This window comes from Aphelocoma coerulescens, chromosome 13 (assembly GCF_041296385.1).
Source record: "Aphelocoma coerulescens isolate FSJ_1873_10779 chromosome 13, UR_Acoe_1.0, whole genome shotgun sequence".
NCBI lineage: Eukaryota > Metazoa > Chordata > Aves > Passeriformes > Corvidae > Aphelocoma > Aphelocoma coerulescens.
Window position 1 is genome coordinate 10,440,703 of NC_091027.1, and position 22,098 is coordinate 10,462,800.

At 41.2% G+C, this 22,098-nt stretch overlaps 1 protein-coding gene across 5 annotated transcripts in view; it reads left to right on the plus strand.

Annotated features, from left to right (window-relative positions):
- The window catches only part of FSTL4 (follistatin like 4), a 217,575-nt gene that overhangs the window by 8,678 nt on the left and 186,799 nt on the right, over positions 1 to 22,098 (plus strand). For all 5 annotated transcript variants that reach the window (XM_069028746.1, XM_069028753.1, XM_069028748.1 and 2 more), the window contains one exon: positions 6,823 to 6,856. In XM_069028746.1, the coding sequence (XP_068884847.1) occupies positions 6,823 to 6,856 (34 nt within the window). The remainder of the gene's footprint in view (positions 1 to 6,822; positions 6,857 to 22,098) is intronic.

Below are 22,098 nucleotides of genomic sequence, written 5' to 3' on the forward strand. Positions count from 1 at the left end.
GCTCATTTATCAAGGCACCATAACTTTCTTCTTGTTGGCATTTGGCAGGTATTGGCTCTGTTGGCTATCTATTGTTATTGTTCATTATTACTTGAAGGAGAGTGTAGATTCCCATCCCTGGAAGTGTTCAAGGCCAGATTGGATAGGGCTCTATGCAACCTGGTCTAGTGGAAGGTATTCCTGCCCATGGCAGGGGGTTGGAATTGGATGATCTTTAAGGCCCCTTTGAATTCAAACCATTCTGTGGTTCTATGTTTCTATGGCACCTGAACTGCTTAAAATCCCCAAGTATAAATGTACTGCAAACAGCTAGATCAGACCAGCCCTTCAGTGCCCTCCTGCCCAGAATAAACCATTTCTGTGGAGTCTACTCGCAGCCTCAACTGTGCTTGTCTAAGAGTATCAATTATTGCCGAAATTCCTAGTTATAGTCAGATTCTTAAATGTTGCATCACTTACTGCTGCATCTGAACACCACAGCAGGTTATTGAGAGCAGCAGAAAAGTAATATTTCCTAATCTGACAGACGAGGAAATAGTTGGTTTTGGAAGGTAAAAAATTGCAAAGGCCTTTGATACAAGCTTTTTGCTTCTAATTCAAATAGAGACACAATTTCAGAGGATGAGCTTGGAATAAAATAGGCACAGTGTATCAATTTTATATACAGTTGAAGATCTAATATCCTGGTATTTATTTTAATTCTTAATAGTAGTAGTATATTCTCTACCATGTGAGTGTTCTCTCTGCTTTTCAATTTGGAGAAAGGAAGAAAAGAATCAGATTTTAATTTAAATCTATACTGTGCTACAGCCTGCTCCTGTTTCAAGCATTAGTGAAAGTACAGGGAGACAAGACTTAAGTGTATTTTTGTATCACTTTGGTATGTAGTGATAATTCACTCCTTGTTACCTGCATTTATGTGGTATCTCTAACAGCAGTAATTGCTTTTTTGTAGAGCATCCTAAATCTTAACAGGTATATTATCTCTGTGGAGATTAGAAGCTTTTGCTCTGAGTGCTGGTTACCAGAGCATCTGCAGTTCAAGGTGCTGTGGAATGTTTTGATAATATTTGTTATGCATGTTGAGCTCCTTCCTCTGTGTCCCCAACCTCCCCTCCACTTTCTTCTGTGTACTCAGAGAGCTTAATAAATGCTGTATCTTACGGGATGCTCTTGTGCTTGAAGTACTAGAAACTGTGAATGTTGGAACAAGGCAGGTACTGTATACTTGAATAACACCAGAAAATGGGAAGAATTTTGGTTTACATAAATGGTTATGGCTCAATAGTGAGTGTCAGGGATCGTCAAGATGCATCTAAAGCACAATATGAAGATGAAACCCACTTGTTTGCAGTCCCCTACAGGACAAAAATCCTGCTTCCGTTATGATTTTTAAACTTCTGGTAGGATGTGGTGTGTGATACCTCGTGGTGGTTCTGCACTGCCCAGTTTGCTGGGGACTGTCACCTTCCAGCCGAGAGAAGAGGCTCCCCTGCTGCATGGGAGCAGTTTGTGGTGCATTGGAAGTTAATGACCTTGAATTTTGGGTGCGTGGATGCTGGCCCTGGGAAGCAGAGGGACGTGGGCTCGTGGTGCCTGGCTCTGTGCTGAGCTGTGGCACAAACTGACTGCAGGGATCAAATTCCAGTAAGTTTTTCTCATGTCACAGTTGAGCAACTGTGAAAAATTGTACTGAGATGGGGAAATGCTGGTATGATTCTGAAGAAGAGAATGGGACCAGAGTAAACCATGTTGCAATTATAAAAGGAATCAAGGCAATCTTCACTTGGCTATGATGTGGCAGAGGGTTAAACTTCCTGATATTCTGTTTAGAAGCCACTCAGCCTTAAAAGACTAAATGTTGAGCATTTTTTTTCTTTCAAATGTAGCATATTCTCCCTTTGAAACAAAGGCTGTAGCATTAGTTTTTAGAGGAAGACAGTTCTATTTGAAGTACTTTTGACCGCCAAGCAGGGGAATTCTCAGTTTTTTAGATTAGCAAGAGTACATCGACAAATTTGGGATTTCTAAAAACAGCCATCCCACAAGCTTCCCCATGACAACGTGGAAATTTATGGAGCTATACCTGGGTTTCTCATCTGGAGTCCAGAAATAGTAGTGAGTAAATCAGAGATGCAGCAATTATCTCAATTAGCTACCGTATGGATGAGCAGATGATACTGTGTGATGTGAGACATCAGAATTTCTCTCAGTGTTTATACCAGACGGAACAAATCTAAATTGCCAGTGTCTGTACCGATATCAAGCTTTCTCCAAACAGTAGCATGTGATCTATTTTTTTTCATGCCTGATCAAAAAAAAAAAAGTGGATAATCTCTGCCTGATTAACATGGGTTTTTTAAAAAAATATTCTGTATTCATGGCTGTAAACAGAAAATCCTGATTGTCAGAGTCATACATTGTGCTGATGCTCCAGTCCCCATGCAGAGTGTCTCACCAGCCCTGTACTGGGTGCCATTTCATAGAATAATTTGGGCTTGGATTATAACTAATCTAATTCCACCCCCCTGCCATGGGCAGGGACACCTTCCACTAGACCAGGGTTGCTCCAAGCCCTGTCCAACCTGGCCTTGAACACTTCAAGGATGGGGCAGCCACAGTTTCTCTGGGCAACCTGTGCCAGGGCCTCACCACCCTCACAGGGAGGAATTTATTTCTAGTATCTAATCTAAATCTACCTCTTTGCTTGACCTCTCACTGTAGATAAGGAGGAGAAGGCTCTGAAGGGAGGAAAAAAATCCATGGCATGGTAGTCTATTAATAGGAACAGCCACTTCTTTATTAATTTGCTAAATGAGTTAGGACTGTATATTTACAAATTGTACAGCAGTTAGGCTGATCCTGAGAGCAGGTCCCTGGAGACCTGGAGTGTGCAGAGTTAACATCTGATTTATTGCGAGACCCGGCATGAGCCCAGCTGCAGGGAGACTGGGTTTGATTTATCTGCTTGCACTGCTGTGTCTCCCACAAAGGGTCTGGTGAGGTCAGCAATGCAGAGAACTTGTGGATCTGGAATGTTACCTGTTCTTCTGCATCTCTTAATCTGCTTCATTAATTGTTTTTTTTGCCGCTGATGGTGGTGGTTTTTTAGGTTTGTTTGGTTTTTTTTAAAGTTTTGGGGTCTTTTGGAAACGTCTGCTATATTAAATTTTGGTCATTAAAAGGGGTGCCTTTTGACTAAATCTAAATCAGTATTAAAGGGCAAGAGACTGAAACCATTGCAAGGTTATCCAATGGGTTATGGTGCTTGAGGTGCTTGAGTTTGGTATCTGCTTGAGTGATCCACGCTGAGCATCATTCCATACTGGGATCAGAGGCCAGTAACAAACAGGGATGGGAGATGCATAGCCATGTCCAAATTTCTAAATACTGAATTCATCCCAGGAAGTGTTCAAGGCTAGGGTGGATGGGACTAGTGGAAGGTGTCCCTGCCTGTGGCAGGAGGTTTGGAATGAGATGAGCTTTATTGTTCCTCCCAACCCAAACCATTCTGTGATTCTATACAAAACAACCTGAAAGTGGTTTTTCTGCTTGCATCTGTTGCTAATGACCATTGGTAAACCTGTTTGTTGGCTACCAAGCTCTGTCTTACGTTGTGTATTCCCTCCATAGTGTTGTGTTTTAACTCTGCACAACAAAGTTCCCAATGCTCTGTGTTTGTTCTGAATGAAATCGGATTTATCACTAGTGCTCTGCTCATCCATGGGCCCATGATTCATCATTACTCAGGAGATAATAACATAAACTAGTTATTGTGCCTTGGCATTCCTTTTGTAAGAGCAGAAAAGGGCTTTGTGCAAACCAGTTGTTAAATTGCATCATATTGACACAGGTGTTGGTACAACACACTGCAGCTACAGGGGAGTGAAGTGTGACAGCAGGTAGTGAACTCTATTTGATTTTGGTTTTCATCCCTCCTGTTCCAGGTAGAATTATTTATCATACTTGATGACACTGGGGTGCTTGGTCTTTTGGAGATGCAGTTTTTCTTTAGCTACATGTCTGGTGAAAGGCAGTCCTGAAGCAAACATACTACATTGATTTCCACATAATGATTAGGCACTTCAGATACAGAACAGAAGGACCTTTCATTCTGTACTCAATTGACTAACATTAAAAAGTAGGAAATAGGTGCTAAAAGTGAACCTTGACAAATAAAATTGTTGTATTGCACTAATGAAATGCTATTTAAAGCAGTACATGAGGAAGCTTTTTTTAGAAGGAATGGAAAATCTAAAACAATTTTTTCCCTTCAAAGCAGATGATTTATGCTCTGATAAAATTAGATTTTTAGTTAAAGGAATTTGCAGTCATTAAATGGTGCCCATGAAATAAGTCTCATTTATAACCATCTGCTTTATGGCTTCTACAGAAAAGTATTCCTCAGGCAATGCATTCAAGAACTTTAGTGTCATTTTTATCAAAATAGTTTAGTCCTCTACTGGTAACACTATTCAAACCTTTGAAACCTCTGTGTGATTTTTTTTTTTTTTTTTTTTTTAACTTGAGATCAGTATCATCTTCTTCAAGAGAAGTCTACCTGGAGCTGGTACCTTTTTGTGCTGTACTTTAAGCCCTACTGTGGTTGCCAGGTATTTTTCCTTTTTTTTGTGTACCTTCCTGAAATCTTGAGCGTTCTCAGTTTCATTGGAGTTTTCTCCATGGAAGGGATGCTTTGGGGGATGTACCAAGTGCTGCTATTTTCCCAGGAATGAGAAGTGATGGCATGCAGCCTGACCTCATATTCTCCCATTGCAGTTCTAACAGGCTTTTCCTCTGAACCCTCCACGTGTTTTTTGGGATAGTTTATATTCATCAGAGCTTACAATTATAAGGGGAACAGAGTAAAAGAAGGGAAACTTTGAAGACCATCCTTTGTCTTTCACGATGTCTGTGCAGACATGGAAATAACAAAAGGGCGTTTTATGAAAGTGAGCTTACACTTGGATTTTTTTAATAGAGTCTTGATAGTCTATTTCCTTTTGATCAATATAATAGTTGTGATTAGTTTTAGTGTTTCTAAGCTTTTGAACTGCAGAGAATTCAAACAGCTTGTTACTGTGAGGGACTCTGGGGAACTTAAAAAGTATTCTTCGCTTTTGCATATATTGCATGTACATAGGCCTAATAATAGCAACTGTAGCTGAGTGTTTTTTATCCTGTGCCCCACCTCTCAAACTAATATTTTGAAAGGCTCAGAGAGGTCCCTGGAGTTTAACTGGCTGCACAGCTTGGAGCTCTGCTGCCTAAAGAGGATAAATGCTTTGAAGTCTGTACTAATCCTGAATGCCATTTTACATATTGCTCAAGATCACTGAGGTAGTATCCTACAGGGAATAATGACAGTATTTTTATAAGCAAATACCCATTTTGGGTTTATCCCCCTCAGCTGACTTGAAGGCTGCCAAGGAGACCATTTCTGCTATTCTGATCCTTCTCGAGTTTGGTGAAAGCTTTGTTTTGAGGAAGGCTGCTTGTGGTCATGTGAAGGAAGGAGAAGCAGCATCTGCTGCCTGCACAAGTGGTGACAAAGGACAGTATAAACTGTCACCATATTTGGGCCAAGATGTGGGTGATGTGAGGTGGCCCCTGGGCTGGAGGAGACCTCAGCTGTGGCTCTGTCCTGCCCTGGGACTTCCCAGGAGGTTCTGGGAGGGGGCAGGAGGCAGAAAAGAGCATTTCTGTAGGCAGTAAATGGGTACCTACAGCACTGTAGTGTGTGGTGCCCAGAGCCTTCTCTTCTCCAGGCTGAGCAACCCCTCCTCTCTTGGCCTATCTCCACAACAGAGGTACTCCAGATGGTCTTCACAATTCCACTATTTCTAATACTGTCTGCAGGAAGTAATTTGAAAGATGGAAATTTGGACATATTTGTAATTAACCCATAAAGAATGTTACTGTGTGGAATTAAATATTTATTCCTCTGAAGTCTCACCATTAGTATAAGCAGATGGTGTCTGGGAATGCAATACCTGCTACAATGAGGATTCTGTAACACGATGTATCAAACAAGGAGCCCGTGGAAAAGAAATATATATGGACTGATTCTTGATAGATGTTTCAGAGATGTTTATTTCTCCAGCTGCCTGGCCGGGCTCTGCCGAGGAACTGCTGCAATCCCGGGACCCGAGGGTCCTTTGCCCCCACAGGGGAACACAAAACATCCAATGGGGAACGAGGCTGACCAGGGCCAGGGAAACCCCGTGTCTCCCCCCCAGGGCCCCTCTCCCAGGGCTACATGGCAGGGGGAGGGACCCGACAAATACCTTTTGACACAGTGTCATTTTAATACAAGTTTCTATATTAGAGATGGTTGTGATGAGTTGCAAAAAATATGGCAAATTATGTAGTGTGCATGGATTGAAATGAGCCCTCAGCTTTAAGCATGAGTAGTCCAGTGGCTTTGAAATTATTTAGATATTTGAAGAAGTCTCTGCTAGAAATATCTTTAATGGCTCCTCCCTCCTCAACCCCAAATCTTTGGTGTAGTAATAATGCTCCTAACTGTTCCCTTTTACCATCAACAGAGAAAAAAAAATCCATTTTCAAGACAAATGTCCTGTTTTACAATGTAATTTATTGCACAGTGAGGAATCATTTTAGGTGTTGTATTTATCCATTAAATATCTGTGGACAAACTGAAATGTGAGCTTGTAATTACTCCTCAGTTATTGTATTGAGCTTCAGAGATGCTTCCCTGGGTCAGTGACTAATGTTTTTAGGGGGGTTTGGTCATCCTGCCTTTGAGCAATTCTTATATTTAATAAAAAACACCACAAAAAATTCTCTTTTTCCTTATAGGACTCCAGAAGGCTTGAAGTTACAAGAAGAAAAGGTAGGAAAACCAGTTTTCTTTGTGTATGTGTTGGTGTTGAGTATTCTTGCAGTAACTTTTTAAAGTGAGCATGAGTTCACACACTTGAAAGGTTGTGCTGCTGTGGGATTTCCAACAGTCTGTGCCTGGCGCTTGTCTGACAGTTCTTAGTGTTGCAAATTGTAGATTTTTTTTTTTCAATGAAAAGCTGCTCTTTTAGCACAGAATTGCATGATGGTGTTGGGTGTGCACATCAAGGTTTGGGTGCTGGCAGGGCATCTAAATGGCTTTAAGCTGAAGGAAGATAATTTTGGTTAGATATTAGGAAGAAATTATTCTCTGTGAAGGCACTGGGGCCCTGGCACAGGCTGCCCAGAGAAGTTGTGGCTGTCCCATCTCTGGAAGTGTCCAAGGCAGGTTAGACAGGGCTTGGAGCAACCTGGGGTTGTGGAAGGCATCCCTGCTCATGCCAGGGGTTGGAACTGGATGAATTTTAAGGTCCTTTCCAACTCAAACCATTCTGTGATAAACTCTGACCCTGGCGTGTTTAGGGAGAAAAAGATGCAGACAAGGCTTTCCATGCATCAGCACACCACAGATCCACCCAAAGGTGCATTGATGCTCCAAGCTTAGAGCCACATCCTGGGAACTCTGCTGCCTCAGTAGCTAATTGGCTGCTGCCAGGAGTGGCTCTTTGATGGCACCTGGCAGCTGGGGGAGAATAGGCCATCAAAGAGGTCATTCTGGTTGTCATTAATTTTGGTTTTGTTCAGCAGATGTTTTCTGGATCAAGCCGTTGCTTTCCTCATCTGTCTTGGTAGAATGTGAAGTGGGTGGCACTCTCCTGTTCAATGGATTAATGCATTCCCTGTTCCCTTCCAGTAGCTTCTTGAATTGCTTCAGGCATCCTGTATGTTGGGAAGAGGTTATAACTACAAATGTTTTATTGCATAAGCAAAAGAAGGTCAGGTCCAAGGGTAACTTGTCATTTGGGCAAATCTCCTTTTTTTTTTATCGTTGTGTTTTTGTGGTTTTTTTTTTCTTCTGTGAGGCCGAGGCAGCAGAGAAGCTTGAATGAATTAAAAATACATCTATTGCTAAAGGTGAAATCTCTTTAGTTTAGATGTCCAGTGCATGTGTGTGTTTTATCAAACTTCTGCCACTCTTCATGAAGAAATCCAGTTTTATTGTGTTTCCCTCAGTCCCAAACTGAGGAGGGCTTTTGGGTGGGTCGAGGCTGCTTTGAGATGCAGAAAAGCATCTTGGCCTTGTGAATGGGGACACATTTCTGTCATGCTCTGGCTGTGGTTTGTGGTGCAGTTCATTATAGGCATGGAGACTGAATCCAGTCCCGTGGATGTACCTCTAGTCCTGTTTCAGATATGAGTTCTATTTCCAAAGTTTTCTTCCCAGTGAAAGTAACCAACACATATGAAAGCTTAAAGATAACAATTTTTGAAATAAGGATTGAGTTTACAGATCATGTGGGTGCTTGGAGACTGTTCAGAGCAACAACTGGATTTGGTGATCAGTGCCTCAAGGCACCAAATTTCCAGGCTAAGTGAGACTGATTTCTCATTGCTTTCAGAGGATGGGTAAGACTTAACTTTCATTTGGAGGGCCAAAACCCTAATTTTTTTTCAAAAGTGAATTCAATATTATGGACTTCTCTTAGATGCTTCTTAGACCCATGGCTGGAGTGAAGGGTATGGCAACTGAGGGAGTTGAAGTGTATAGATAAATTTGGCTTGTGCCCAGCAAGGCAATAATATGTGAATTATCAAGTCTGTCTGAAGAACTGCAAACTCCTCAGAAGTCAAGAAAATGTTAACAAACATGGTAAATACCTCTTGATCACAAAAGCCTGTGGATTTGCAGAGCTACCTGGGGATTTTCAGCAATGTTTAAGTATCTTCCTCTCTGGAGTTATTCCTCAATAGTACCTATAAAATAATTCCACTAAAGGCTCCTTCAGAAACCTCTTCAGTATTAAAATGTGCATGGAGCAGATACCATTCCGTGCCGGGAAAAAAATAACAGGAGGGTCAGAATGTTTATTATGCACACAAAAGGATTTTTTATAAATTTTGTGATATGGTATGAGGTGACATTAAGATTGAGGCCTTTTTCCCCCTTAAAATGGTAATTTTTGTGGGTAATGGTTTTTACCTGAGGAAATGAGATGATTGGAAGAGATTGAGGGTTGGGGGCTTATCCTTGTTCTGTTCCCTTGGTGGAAATTTTTGTATTCTCTTGAAAAGCTGAAAAACTAAAAAATATCCTATAGAAACACCCACAAAGGTGAGAGCTCAGCAGATTAACTCTGTATCTGCTCTTATTATCCCAGGCTCATGGATGATCCAAGGTGATTAAAAAAAGAGCTTTTGGTGAAAGGTGGGGCAATCCAGGTTTACACTTTTCAGAAGTTTTCTTTATTTTGGGACAAAAGGTTTGAATCCTTTAGATTTAAAACAGACCCTTTTCTTTCAGAGGGAGCAAAGCCTTGATTTTTGTTGAGCATGAAAACACTTTTTTCCTATTTTACTTGTGGATGAGTGTTGTTAGACTGGGATGCTTTTGGTTTCCAAGGTGTCAGGACTACACATACTGGAGAAATTTTGAACCTGCTCCAAAGCCCATTACAGTCAATAAATGGTTTTCCTTTGACGTCCATGGCATGAGATCAGCAGTAATTACATGATCTTTTAATTGCTGTGGTATGGAGGAGAGATGCTTCCCTGACTGCAGCTGGCAGCTACCTCTCAGTGATGTTTGGAGACTGATTTTTTTTCTCAATTGAAATGAAAATGGCTGCAGAACTGTTTTGTTCCTGGGATCCCTAACTAGTGTGCAAATATTACCCTTTTTGACTAAAAATAATTTTTTAATCAAAAAAACCCTCAATCTAGGATTTGATTAGAAGCTGCAGGAATATTTTCCTAAATTCACTTGAAATTTGGCTCACAGTTGGTCATACATATGACCCACTGTGGCATCCATCTGAATTATGCTCATTCAGTGGAAACCAGAATATTGGATAGGGTGCCAGGTTTTATGTTGTGCTTTGAAAACAAACAAATTCCCAACCAGCCAAAAAACCTCGAAAAACAAACTCAAGAAACTCGAGCATGTGATAAACAAGCACAGGATTTGAACACCACCCCTCTGTATTGCTCTGTTGAACTAAGTTCAGGGGGCAAGTTTGAGTAGGCAGACCTTTTTTCCACTAACTGAATATTTTCTCTTTTCCCATTTTTGTTATTTTTTCGTAATTTTTCCTGCCATTAGTGCACAGGAAAGCGGAACTGAGCCAAAAGGTGAAGAACCTGCACAGTCCTATCAGCTGTCCAGGGCAGTGTAATACTGCAGGAGAGCAGATGGGGAAGAGCAAAACAGGAGTAGGGAGCTGAGGAAAGCAGCAGTTTGTGCAGATCATGTGGATACAGCAGGCATTTAGTGAAAAGGATGAAGTGTCAGAATGGTTTGGGTTAAAGCCCATCCCATTCCACCCCACCCCCGTCATGGGCAGGGACACCTTCTGCTATCCCAGGTTACTCCAAGCCCCATCCAACCTGGCCTTGAACACTTCCAGGGATGGGGCAGCCGCAGCTTCTCTGGGCAACGAGTGCCACGGTCTCACCACCCTCACAGGGGAGAACTTTCTAAAAATCTACATAATCTGAGGAGAAGACCCTGTGCAGGAAACTGGGAGACTGAAGGGTATGTGTTAGATTGGAAGAAACACAGGGCCAAGCTTGTAGAGAGCACCTGCAAACATTAGGCTGGACAGTGGCAGTGTTTAATTTTAAAGATTACACAGGGAAAAGTCACCAATGAGTGTACATGAATGTATAGTACTTACCTGTTGCTGTAAATTACACCATACAGCTTATATATGTAGAAGCCACATACATTTATGTCTATCAAATTCCCCATGTCTGGCAGAAGAGAGCCTCCAGTGGTTTCCCAATTATTTTAATGGCAAGAACACAGGAGCTAATTCTGCAACTTCTGGAGCTGACAAATGTTCCCATTTCTGTTGGCACTGTGGGGCTGAAGGATGCTGAGTACTAGAACAAATTGTCTGCTGTGTAGAACTTTGCCCAAGCATATGTATAGTCACATTAAGCGTAAAGAACCAGGTCTTCAGAAGATAGAAACAAGCAAAGCTCTGCTGAATTAATGGACCACCTTTGCTTTTTACTAGCTGAGATTCTCACCCAAGCACTTAAAACTTTTAATTTGTTTTTATGTTGTTCACAATAATCCTTTCAACAAATTAGTGTCAAAAGATGCTTTTGAAACCATTCAGCCAAGAAATGTTCAAGCAAATTGCTTCTGCTCTGACCATATAATCTTATTAAATGAGATGCAACTCTAGATTTATTCAGACAGATGACATCACACTGCCATAAGGATACAAAGTTTAAGTATCTGGTTTGAATTAAAACTTATTTGAATTGACACTTCTCTGAAGTTCTCACAAGCTCTGTGTTGTGGATGTACTGTTTGTATTTGTATATATTTATTGCAGATACACAATCCTCATTGTTGCACTGTGATTCCTAATCACAATGAGGAACAATAGAATATTATAGTACACCCTGAGCTTTCTCAAGTTGCCAGTGTTACTGAAAAATCTTTGCATCAATTAGCAGTGGTAGAGGATCCAGCCAACAGCTTAAGAAATATTTCATTATTCTCCACTTGACATCAATTTTTATGTCCTCCATGAAAAACTGACTCATAGTTATAAAATAATAATGCCCTTCAGAAATTCTATTTACTTCGTCCTTTCTTTTTGCCCACTCAAATTTTTGCCTCTCCATGGAGGATGACAGGCACTCTAAAATTGGCATAAATGATAAGTTGCTCTCCTCAAATCCTTCAGGAACACAAAGTGGTCAGCTGCAATTACTTTTGTAGTAAATCACCTATTAATTTCCCATTATGTTGATTTTTTTCCTATTACTGGAGCCCAAAAACTTTGTGGTTTTTTTCTTATGACTTGGTCAAAACCCACCAAAAATCAGTAGCCGTGCCTGTGTTGCTCTTTAGAAGCTCTTTAGAACTGTACCCAAAGGATCTTGGTTGTCTGGCTATCTCAGTTACATCCAGATGATATGACATATAAAGAAATATTTGTATGTATATGCTCTGTATAGTGTTGGATGTTCAGAAACACACTGGCTGTATTTCAGGACATTCCTCCAAAGTTTGAAGGACAGCTTTTACATTAAAAATGCCTGTTTTGTTGAATCACAAGTTGGAATGTTTTCCATGTTTTTTAGACTGGTTTTAACAGTTACTCAGTCTTTACTTTGAACAAAGTTTTTTGTCTCTGTCCATCTCAGATGCCTTATTTTCATAGAAAGTTTTATTATCTCTGGCTTTGCCATTGACTGACAACATATGCTTTGAAATCTGTTACCCAGGGAAGGACATTTGGGTCAAAATATTAATCTGATGTTTAGTGCCTGTGTTTCTAAGCTTGTGAAACCACAGTTTCTCAGCTTTTTTTATACTTCATCCCACTTGAACAGCCTAGCCCTGGTTGGGAAGGGGCATAAGTTGTTTGCTCCCACACATCTATCAGCAGTGGTGTTTAATTATAATTTGGCATATTTTGTGCTTTCAAGTGGCAAGAATTAAAAGAGGGAGTAAAACCATGTGGCGGGGGAAGAACCTCAAATAATCAACACCTTAACCAGTAGGCACAGTAGTAAATTAAACAGGAATGTGAATGCTCCTGGGCAGTCTTAACATTGCTGTTGGTATTGCACATGTGTCTGGGATGAGGAGCAGAGAATTGCAGCTTAACCAGGGAGTTTCTGGACGGCTCCTGGACCAAACAGGGCTGGTCCTGGTGGTCACATTTGGCTGACAAATGACTGCTCATGGAGATGGATTCCTTCTGAAAATGTGAATGCAGCTGTGGTTTAGCCCAGCTTTGCCATAGCCATAGCAAACTCCTTGCATGCTCAGCTCTCTGACTGGTGGAAGCAGAATAGTTTTGCAGAGTTAAGGTTCTTGTAAATAGATCCATCGGTTTCTGTAGTCAAGTACTTTGGGGCAGGAGGAGGAATGAATTCTCTTCATGGCAGAATGGGCATGACTGTTTAGTAAGTAAATATAATAGTGTGGCTTTGCTAGAGCAGCAGATTGATGGACCTGAAGGAGCTGAAGTGAAAACTTGAGTGGCTGTTCAGGAAGCTGTTTCCAGCAGTAGGTTGGATCAAGGAGCTTGTAGGCAAGCTTAGGAAGTGGACAGACTTCAGCTCCCAGTGTGGGAAGAGGGAGAAGATGGGGATGAACCAGAAACCTATGAGGCCTTGTGAGGACTTATAGGGAGATACAAAATAACTTACATATATATATTCCATCCCACCGTACATCATAAATAAGTATCCCCAGTGCAGAGTGCTGAAGTTGGATGTGCCTGAAGGCATCTCTCTTTTTCCATCTGAAATCAGAACAAACTGTGCTGATTTGGCAGCTGAAAAAACTGCTTGTGCTGTTGGCTTCCATCATCCCTCGACTCCACAAGCTTCTCTACTTTTTCCATCTAAACTGGGCCGTCTCTTGGAAGATGCCACTTTGTCCTACAAACCTTGTTTTGGCTGCATCTTCAGCCCCCCCAAAGCACTTTTCTCCAGCTGACCCAGAGCTGTAAAGCAGGACTAGTTTGCACTGGTCTTCTAAGGTAACCTGTCTTTAAGAATAAGAGAACATATTTTCAGACAAATGAGCTTTTCTTGACTTAAGTATCATTAGCAGCAGCCAGGTTGAAATGCAGTGAGACTTGAAGTCATGTTGGATTTGATTTTTTTGTTGTTTTCAGTGGTGCATTGTTCTTTCTATGAAATACTACTTTTGTGTCCAGCCACATACCTCTGGTGAAATGCTATTGTTTCAGAGAGCATTGCATGATGTGGAAGCCCTTCTCATATGAAGCAGACGTGTGATGCTTGCACATGATATCGAAAGGTGCAAATGCACTGTAACCCCAGAGCTATAACATAAACTCATTTGTAAGGGTTGAATAAAAAACTGGCAGCAGATGTTTCTGATAATGGCAGCAAACACTCTCCAACAAATCAGTTTATATGGCATGTCGTAGATATTAGAAAAATGAGTAAACTTGGACTTTGAGACAAAAGACCCAAAGTCCAGGATTGCTTCTGGGTCCAGTCAGGGTTTTGAGTCATGATTTTTGAACATGCTACTGGCCTACTTAATATATGTAAGAGCATGGTGTATTTTCAATTTCAGACTTAATAGATTTCCATGTGCTGTTTTTTCCTTAACTGAGCTTTACTTTAAGGTAGAGCAATTAGGTTAATATTTTCAGAGCTTCAACTCACTGCTCAAATATGAGCTAAAAATAAGAGAGGAATAACCATCTTTGTGTTCTCTTAGTTCAGGTACTTAGTCCCAGGTGGTCATGGCCTTGGCCTGTGGAAGATGCAGGTGTTGAGCCTGTTACTGGGTTAGCCCAGCTGGGGGTGGTGGTTTATGGCAGGGGAGGCTCTAAGGGGGCTGTGGTGGCCTCTCCTGGAGGTGACCAGGGCAGTGCCTGAGGCCATCAGAGATCCTTGCAGTGCTTATCTGTGGGGCTATTATATTCTTCCACCACACCAGCTCTAGCCAAACCCTGTGGGATCATAGAACCCCAGAATGGTTTGGGTTGGGACTTTAAAAGTCATCTCATTACAGCCTCCTGCTGTTGGCAGGGGCACCTTCCACTATCTCATGTTTGCTTCAAGCCATGTCCAAACTGGCCTTGAACACTTCCAGGGATGGGCACCCACAGCTTCTGTGGGCAACCTGGGTGCCAGGGCCTCACCACCCTCACAGGGAAGAATTTTTCCTAGTGGGATATGAAGAATGAACCAATCACGTGTTTGGTGCCATAGCCATGTCCCTGGCTGCTGCCATAGCAAGTACTCTGCTTAAATTGGTGGTTTTCAGGGGGCCCTGCTTTGTGCGTAAATGGTTCTTTTGGACTTTACATTTCTAAGCAAGATTTCATTTCAGTAATTAGCATGTGTCAGTATATTTTTTAATAAGAACTTAGGAGCCTATGAAATGGTCCAGTTGTTCTTGGTGCTTGGGAAAGAAAAATCTGTTCTGTGAATGGTAATGTAATTACTTTTCCAAAGGAGTTTTTATTATGCACCTAACTGCACATTTACTGTACTTGATAGACCCAAATAAAACCAAAACAGAATGAATAAGCCATTTTGGTCCATTGGGTAAATAAAAGAGCTAAAGCATTTATAAATATGTATTTAGTCGGCAGAGCTGATTGGCCACTCCACAACTGCTCCAGTGTCTCAGTAATCCAAGTTTAATAGCCTTCCATAAATATTTCCTTGTTTGTCATGAGGAAGGAGTTATTTATCCATGCTATGCTGCTTGCTTGTGTTTGATGAGATCTTTTGAAGAATACTAGACAAGTTTGTTGTTTTACATATAATGGGCACTGTGTATTTATGAAGTAGCGTGAGAGTGATCCTCGTATTTTGTCCCTGTTTCCTCCTCATTATTATGCTTGCCTCTCTCTCATAGATGGTGTGTCTTTTTGTCATTCTTTTTTGTTCTCTTTTAGTGAGGTTAAGATGTGCCTTCTTTCTGCTGAAATTCTGAGTTCTGTTTGATAAAGTGTCTCCAACAATATGAAAGTCATTAGGGGTGAATATCAGCCCAGATGCTTTTTCTAATTGAGGGTAAAACTATTTGACTCATTTTGTATATCATGAAACTCATCTAGTCACATGTTTTACCAGGATGAAACTAGCATATGTAAAAAGTGATTCTGGACCTATAGACTTCAAAGCTGATTCCTTCCAAAGGCATAGGTTGGATTTTGGCTTTTAAATTTGTTCAGCATAGGGGACCAGCTCTGTCGAGGTTATCAATGTATCTGTTCCTGGGGTTTGTGTACACAATAGTTGTTACAAAAGCTGAAATCTATCTTGCGCAGCCAGCAGATAATAGCATCAAATTATGCTCTAGCTTGGAAAATAAAAAATACAAGAAAAAAGTGTTGTGTTTTCCATCTGCAGATTTGGAAATTTTTCAAAATGTCACTTCTTACAAGATTTCAATTTAGTTTCTCATTGCAACTGCAAAGTAGGTGACAGTGGCATGCAGTGCCCCTGCTTCTAGTTGTTTTGCTTTTCCCATTGAAATTCTGTGATGTGAATTGCCTATAATAAGATCTTTTTCCTTTACTTTTCATATCTGAGTGCTTTAAAGAATAACTTTTCTCTCAGTTATTGAAGTTAGGTTTTTTTATTATCCTGGTTTTTATTCCATAGAATTATTTCTCCTTTACCCATACTTGTTTTTCAAAAATTATTAGTTTTCCCTAAGTTATATAATAGTCATATTTAGCTTTGAACTCCTATTGCCATTAAATACAGAAGTTCATCAGCTGCTTTTAACAGAATCAACATTGTGGCAACCTGTATTCCCTGGGAAATAGGATCAGTGAAGCCAGAAATTGGAAGCAGCCCTATGCAGCTTCTCTGCTGTTATCAACGTGTCCAACTCTGTTGGCACCCATGGCAGTGAGGGATGATCCATTGCCAGACATTTTTATGGGAAAACACCAGTTTGTGAAAAGAGAGGGTGGCTGTGCTTTGAGCAGTATCCCAGCCTGTGAGGTGCCTGTGTATTCACCCCAAGATGCTGATAGGACTTCCCTGGTGTGCAGAAGTTGGGATCCAGGCGACATCTGAACACTGTGCAACGATGAAATAACTGTGTGACCCACAGAAAATTCTGATAAATAAAGAAGTACATTCTCCTAACTGTGTCATAATACTTTAAGCAGTGACACTCATCAGCAGACAGGATGAGCCTGAGTGGGTCTGTCAGGGAGCGGCTCATGGTCTCACTGCTCAGGGTGACTGGGCTAGTGTGCCTGTTCCTGATGCTGATTTTGGAATGAGCAGCTGGAGTCTTAGGAAAGTTGGAGAGAAGTACAGGTTTTTACATGCTTGTAAAACCAAGTTGGGTTTTGCTGTCACGATGATGAACTGGCCAGCCAGGGCTGCAGTGTGTGTGCTGGATATAGGACTGTAACAGCTTCCAGTGGGCTGGGGGTCTCAAAACCAGTAAGGAGCAACTCCTTACTGTAAGGCAGAGGATTCAAAGCCTTTACCAGTAAAATAATTTATCCTGAAAGCCCTGACTGCTCCTCAGTACTACAAGGTGTCCTCATTAAAGCGAAGTCTTCACATAAAGGTAGCAGTAAAGGAGCAGACAGCAGAAAGCTTCTCTTTTCCTTTTGGGTGTATAATAAATGTTTCCTGCATGGGGAGGTTTGCATTTGAATGACACCTCTGAATATATTCCAAACAGGCTGGATTAGAGACAGTGCTAAGTGATCATTTTTGGTGAGTCACAGAGTTTGTGTTATCACTGGATCATCCTAATGTGTCCTGGGAAGCATGGAGGTGCTGGTGAAGTAATTGGGCCCTGAGTGAACTTCAAAAAGATTTCTGTTTGAGACAATGCTGAGAATGACTCTTTCACCCTTTTAATGTTCACCCAATATAAATAACATCACCAGAACGAGTCCTGCCTGATCTATTTGTCAGTGTCTTGGGGTGACTTTGTGATTGCATTGCAATTCCTTCTTCAAAGGAAATGTGTTCATCAGGCCTTGTTTATCACCTCTGAGCTGTGTTCCCTCTGATTAGATGGTCCATCATCATTCAGACATCTTTAACTGAGCACCCTCTAATATTCTAAAACAGAAATAATAATTGCAGCCCTCTGTCTTTCCTTTCACCCCTCTGCCTTTCTAGCAGGCAGAAGCACTAACGTGATTATTTCTCAGGATGCTGTTTATTCACTGGAGGGTGAGAGGCTGGTCTTGTCGGGAGAATGGCGCTGCTGGCCTCGCTGAACACCTCTGCACAAACACAGATTTCTCTCTGTTTGGGAAACCTGGGGGATTACTTTCAGTTTCAAATGTCACACCAATTAATATTTGGAATTACGTAACTGAAATACATTTTATTGTACTCATTTAACAACAGGAACATGATGAAAATCGTTAAAAGTATCCAACTTATTTTCCTTTGCATTGAGGAGGTAATTTTTACTCAGTCCTCTACCGGTGGAGTTTCCATTTCACTCTCCTGATTTTGTAGCAATAATTTTCAGGCCTTCCTTAAACCAAGCCTGTTGTTCGTTCTTTCAGTCTGTTCCCAGGGGACAAGAGGATTTCTGTCAAAACAGCAGAACAATTCCTTTCAGGAAGCTAACTGGAAGCAGGGAGGAGCAGGGAGGGGGCACGTGGCTCGGTGTGCGCGTGCCCCCGTTGCTGATGTGCTGATCAGCACACGGCTGGTGTGAGCAGGGCTCTCCAGAGAGAGCCAGCTCCAGCGGGAGAGCCATTAATATCCAGCTGTTCTTTCAGTGGGAGCTAAGCATAGTGCACTTACTTAATTTAGACATTAAATCTCTTTCTTAGCACAAACAAACACTCCTTTGCTGGCTCAAAATTCTCCTCAGCAGCTCTGCAGATAGAGCTTTTGTCTGCAAGTCTGCTCTTTTGGGAAGGGCTCGGAGGGGGAGGTGATCACAGAAATATAGAGTTGTTAAGGTTGGAAAAAGCCTATAGGATTGTCAAATCCAGGCATAACCTGGCACTGCCATGTTCCTGGGAACTCTCCCAAGCCATGTGCTGACCCGTGCTGGCTGGTCACTGCTGGGGTGAGGGGTCTTTGTGTCTTTGATGGCTCCAAGGGCTTTAGATCATTAAGTAGTTAGAGGTGGTTGGTCAGAACTGCTCTATTGAGTTTTCAATTGAAATAAATGGGCAAACTAGATGTTTTTAGCTCACTTGCAAAATCTGATCTCCAATGTGTAAACAAGTACCCTCTAGCATTATTTATAGGTAAAGTCTATGTGAGCAATAATGAGATGAGCTAATAATTATGAAAACTGGGATTTGTGGTGATTTAAATACAGCAAAGTTGGGTTTGTGTTTTTTGGGTTTTTGGGGTTTTTTTGACTTCTGGTAAGAAGGGGTGAGTTCAGATTTTACCTCTTCATGAACAGAGATGAAGCTAAGCATTGTCCAGATCTGCAGGAAGCAAATTCCTATTTGATGCTACACATGCTGCAGCAAAAATAAATGTTATTTCTCACAAATACCACCTATGTTAGTATTTCTTTTTAATTACTGGAAAGATTGCTGGTACTACCCCTGGTGTCCTATAGGCAATGGTGTTTGACAGAAAGAAGATCTGAGGTTTCCGGGAACGTATGCATGAGCTACAGGCAAAGTTTTCTAAAGCCAAAGGGTTGGGTTTTGTTTAATAAGACTCATTTAGTCCCTGAGAGAACACACAAACTTTCTTTTTTAAGGTCAGATAAAAATCTATTTTCTGTGCTGGTTATTTATCAGGCACTAGAATATGAAGGTCATGGTTTGTAGGAAGTATCTTTTACTAGGCCAACTGAGAGAAAAGGAAATCTGGGAAACTGTTGAGCACAGGAACTATTTGTCAGGTCTAGAACGTTAATGGCAACTGTCAGATAGTGAATGCACTCCCTTTATACTCAAACAGAATTTGCTGGTTTTAAAGTTAGTGTAAACACAGTCTTTTTACACAGTCTATCAGAATCTAATGATGTGTGTTTGCCAGCTATTAGGATAAAAATGGCTTTCAGGTCTACTGTTCTTATCTCCTTTGTCTTTTTTTTTAGCAGGTTTGTTTTTTTGGGTTTTTTTCTTGGTTTTTTGGTTTTGTATTTTTTTTTGTCTTTCCTTTTTGAAGGGAAAAAATAAAGGTAACTTTGGAAAGGGTTTCCTGTGATGCCAGCTGACTGTAGGACTTGGATAAGAGTGTGATTTGGCTGCAAAGGCTTTGGGGCTACACTGTAATGGGAGGAGGGAATGACGGTGGAGTCTGAGATGGGCATATTTCCTTTCTAATTTATTTATTTCTAGATTACAATTTAGATTTGATATTTTGGAATTTTCTTGGTTTTGGTGGCATGGATGTGGCCTCCCTGCTGTGAGTGTCCCCTATGGTCCTGCTATAAGTTCATTCTGTCCTCTTGAGAGTCAGGCCAGGGTTCCCACCTATGTAGGAGTAATGTGTGCCATAAGGAGCGCTGCTGTCTTCATGCTGTCACATGAAATGGTTTAGATTGGATATTAGGAAAAATTTCTTCACTGAAAGGGTTGTCAAGGCTGCCCAGGGCAGTGGAGCCCACATTCCTGGAGAGATTCAAAAGGCATGTAGATGTGGCACTTGGGGACATGGTTAGTGGTGGGTTTGGCAGTGCTGGATCAATGGTTGGACTCAATGATCTTACAGATGTTTTCCAACTTCAACAGTTCTCTGTTTCTATGCTTCATGTGTGGATGACAGCATGGGGATTGCAGCTGAATGCCCAGTGTGTGACACAATCTCTGCATTAGCTGTCTGGGGGTATTATTTTGCCCAGAGCTAGACCTTATTTGAGAGCTAGGTTGTTAGAAATTAAAATTCATGGCGCAGATGATATTTGTCAGGGTGTGATGCTGCATTCCCGGATCCCAGCTCTCTGCCTGTGGGTGCAGCCAGGCTGCCAGCTGGCACCAAGAGGTGAGGGTTTTAGCTGCAATTCCCTCTTTGTTTCTTGCACTGAGACCTTGTTCAGGATTAAATAGGAATTCATTCTGATAGAAGAAGTTAAAAAGTAATGATCACTTCAGTGATGCATTTTTCCCCTCAAGATTTCCCTCTTCTGCATCCTCTGGTAGGAAAAAACATGAAAAGAGGGTTCACTGGTGTGGAAACATCACCAAAGCTGGTGTGATTTCAGAGATAAAATCAGCTGAAAACTAATTATCATAATATTTAACTTTCTAATACTGTCACAAGAGTCAATATCCCGTAATCTGATAGTCATGAGGTGCCTTGTTCCTTACAGAATGCTAGTGAATCCTTTAGGTCTTGCTCCCTGCAAGTGGCAGTCTGTCATTGTTGCTGATCCACCTCTATTGACTCTGAGCTCTAAATAATTAAAATTGTGTGCTTATATACAAAAAAAAGGCAAGAAACGTCAGTAGCAGAATATTCTGCAACACTAGAGTGCAGCTTTTAGCACTTCCCTCTGTAATTGCTTTCTCTTAGTTTGCAAGAAAGATGTGACCCTCTGAGTGAGATGGGCTGGTATTAGTGAGATTTGCAGTCCCACAGTTATTTGTGTAATTGCATAATTATTGGTCTGAAAAAGTGAGGGTTTTTTATATGGGGAGAAGAAAGCTCTCCTCTCTAGGTGGAACTAATGTGGAGCATATTTTTAGTGTTTCACCTGGAGGAGGAAAATGCACAGGAAGGAGCTTCTGCTGTTCTTTCTTGCTGTTGTTTGTATTTTGTTTTTAAGATCAGCAAAGTGGCTGATCATTGAAGGCCATGAGCCAAGACCCCATCCCTGACATGTCATGTCTTACTAAAGCTTTTGAGGAAGCAAACCAAAATACCATGATCTAGACTCTCTTGGTGCCTGAGAGGCTCCGTCTATTCTGGTACTTCCAGAAGCAGAAGCAAAGAAGAAATTTTATGAGAGTGGTTAGAAATAGTCCTATTGGTTCCTGGAGCTTAGTTAGTCTTAGTGATTTCTCTGTATGCAAACCTTGTTCAGTTGCTATTTTCTGCCTTTGTCATGATTTCAGTGAGGGAAGTGTAAAGGAAAGGTACTATCAATTGACCTAAATACAAGCTGTAAGTGGAAAAGCAGGCACAGCTTTGGAAAGAGCAACAGGGAGATGCTGGCTCCTCTGGGATGCTGGTGCTCCAGTGCTTTGTCCTGTATCAGCCCTGCTTGTGCTGAGTGTATGGGTTTGTTTGCATTAATTCATCAATTAGTTGCTTTACTTTGGCAAGTCAGGGTGTAACTGATAAACCCGTTATTTGGTCTTAATGGGTTTGGATGCCCTAAGATGCATCTTGACTATCATGAGTCTAATACCTGTAGCTGAGTGACTTGGATGCAGTAATAATTTAACTTCTAGTCACACCATTTTGAAAATAACAGAAATTCTTTGTATATTTATGTTGACTGTATGTATGTTCTCAGATGGGTTTCAGCATTTTATATTGAATTTTACTGACTTGAGTTTTTACCCTTAAAGTCACAGTGTTATTTTAATCACAGCAAGTAACCTTTCTCATGGGTGAAATGGGGATAACACTGGGTAAACTTAGGAATGTTGTGTGGGTTGGTTGAAGTATTTTGCTCTCTTT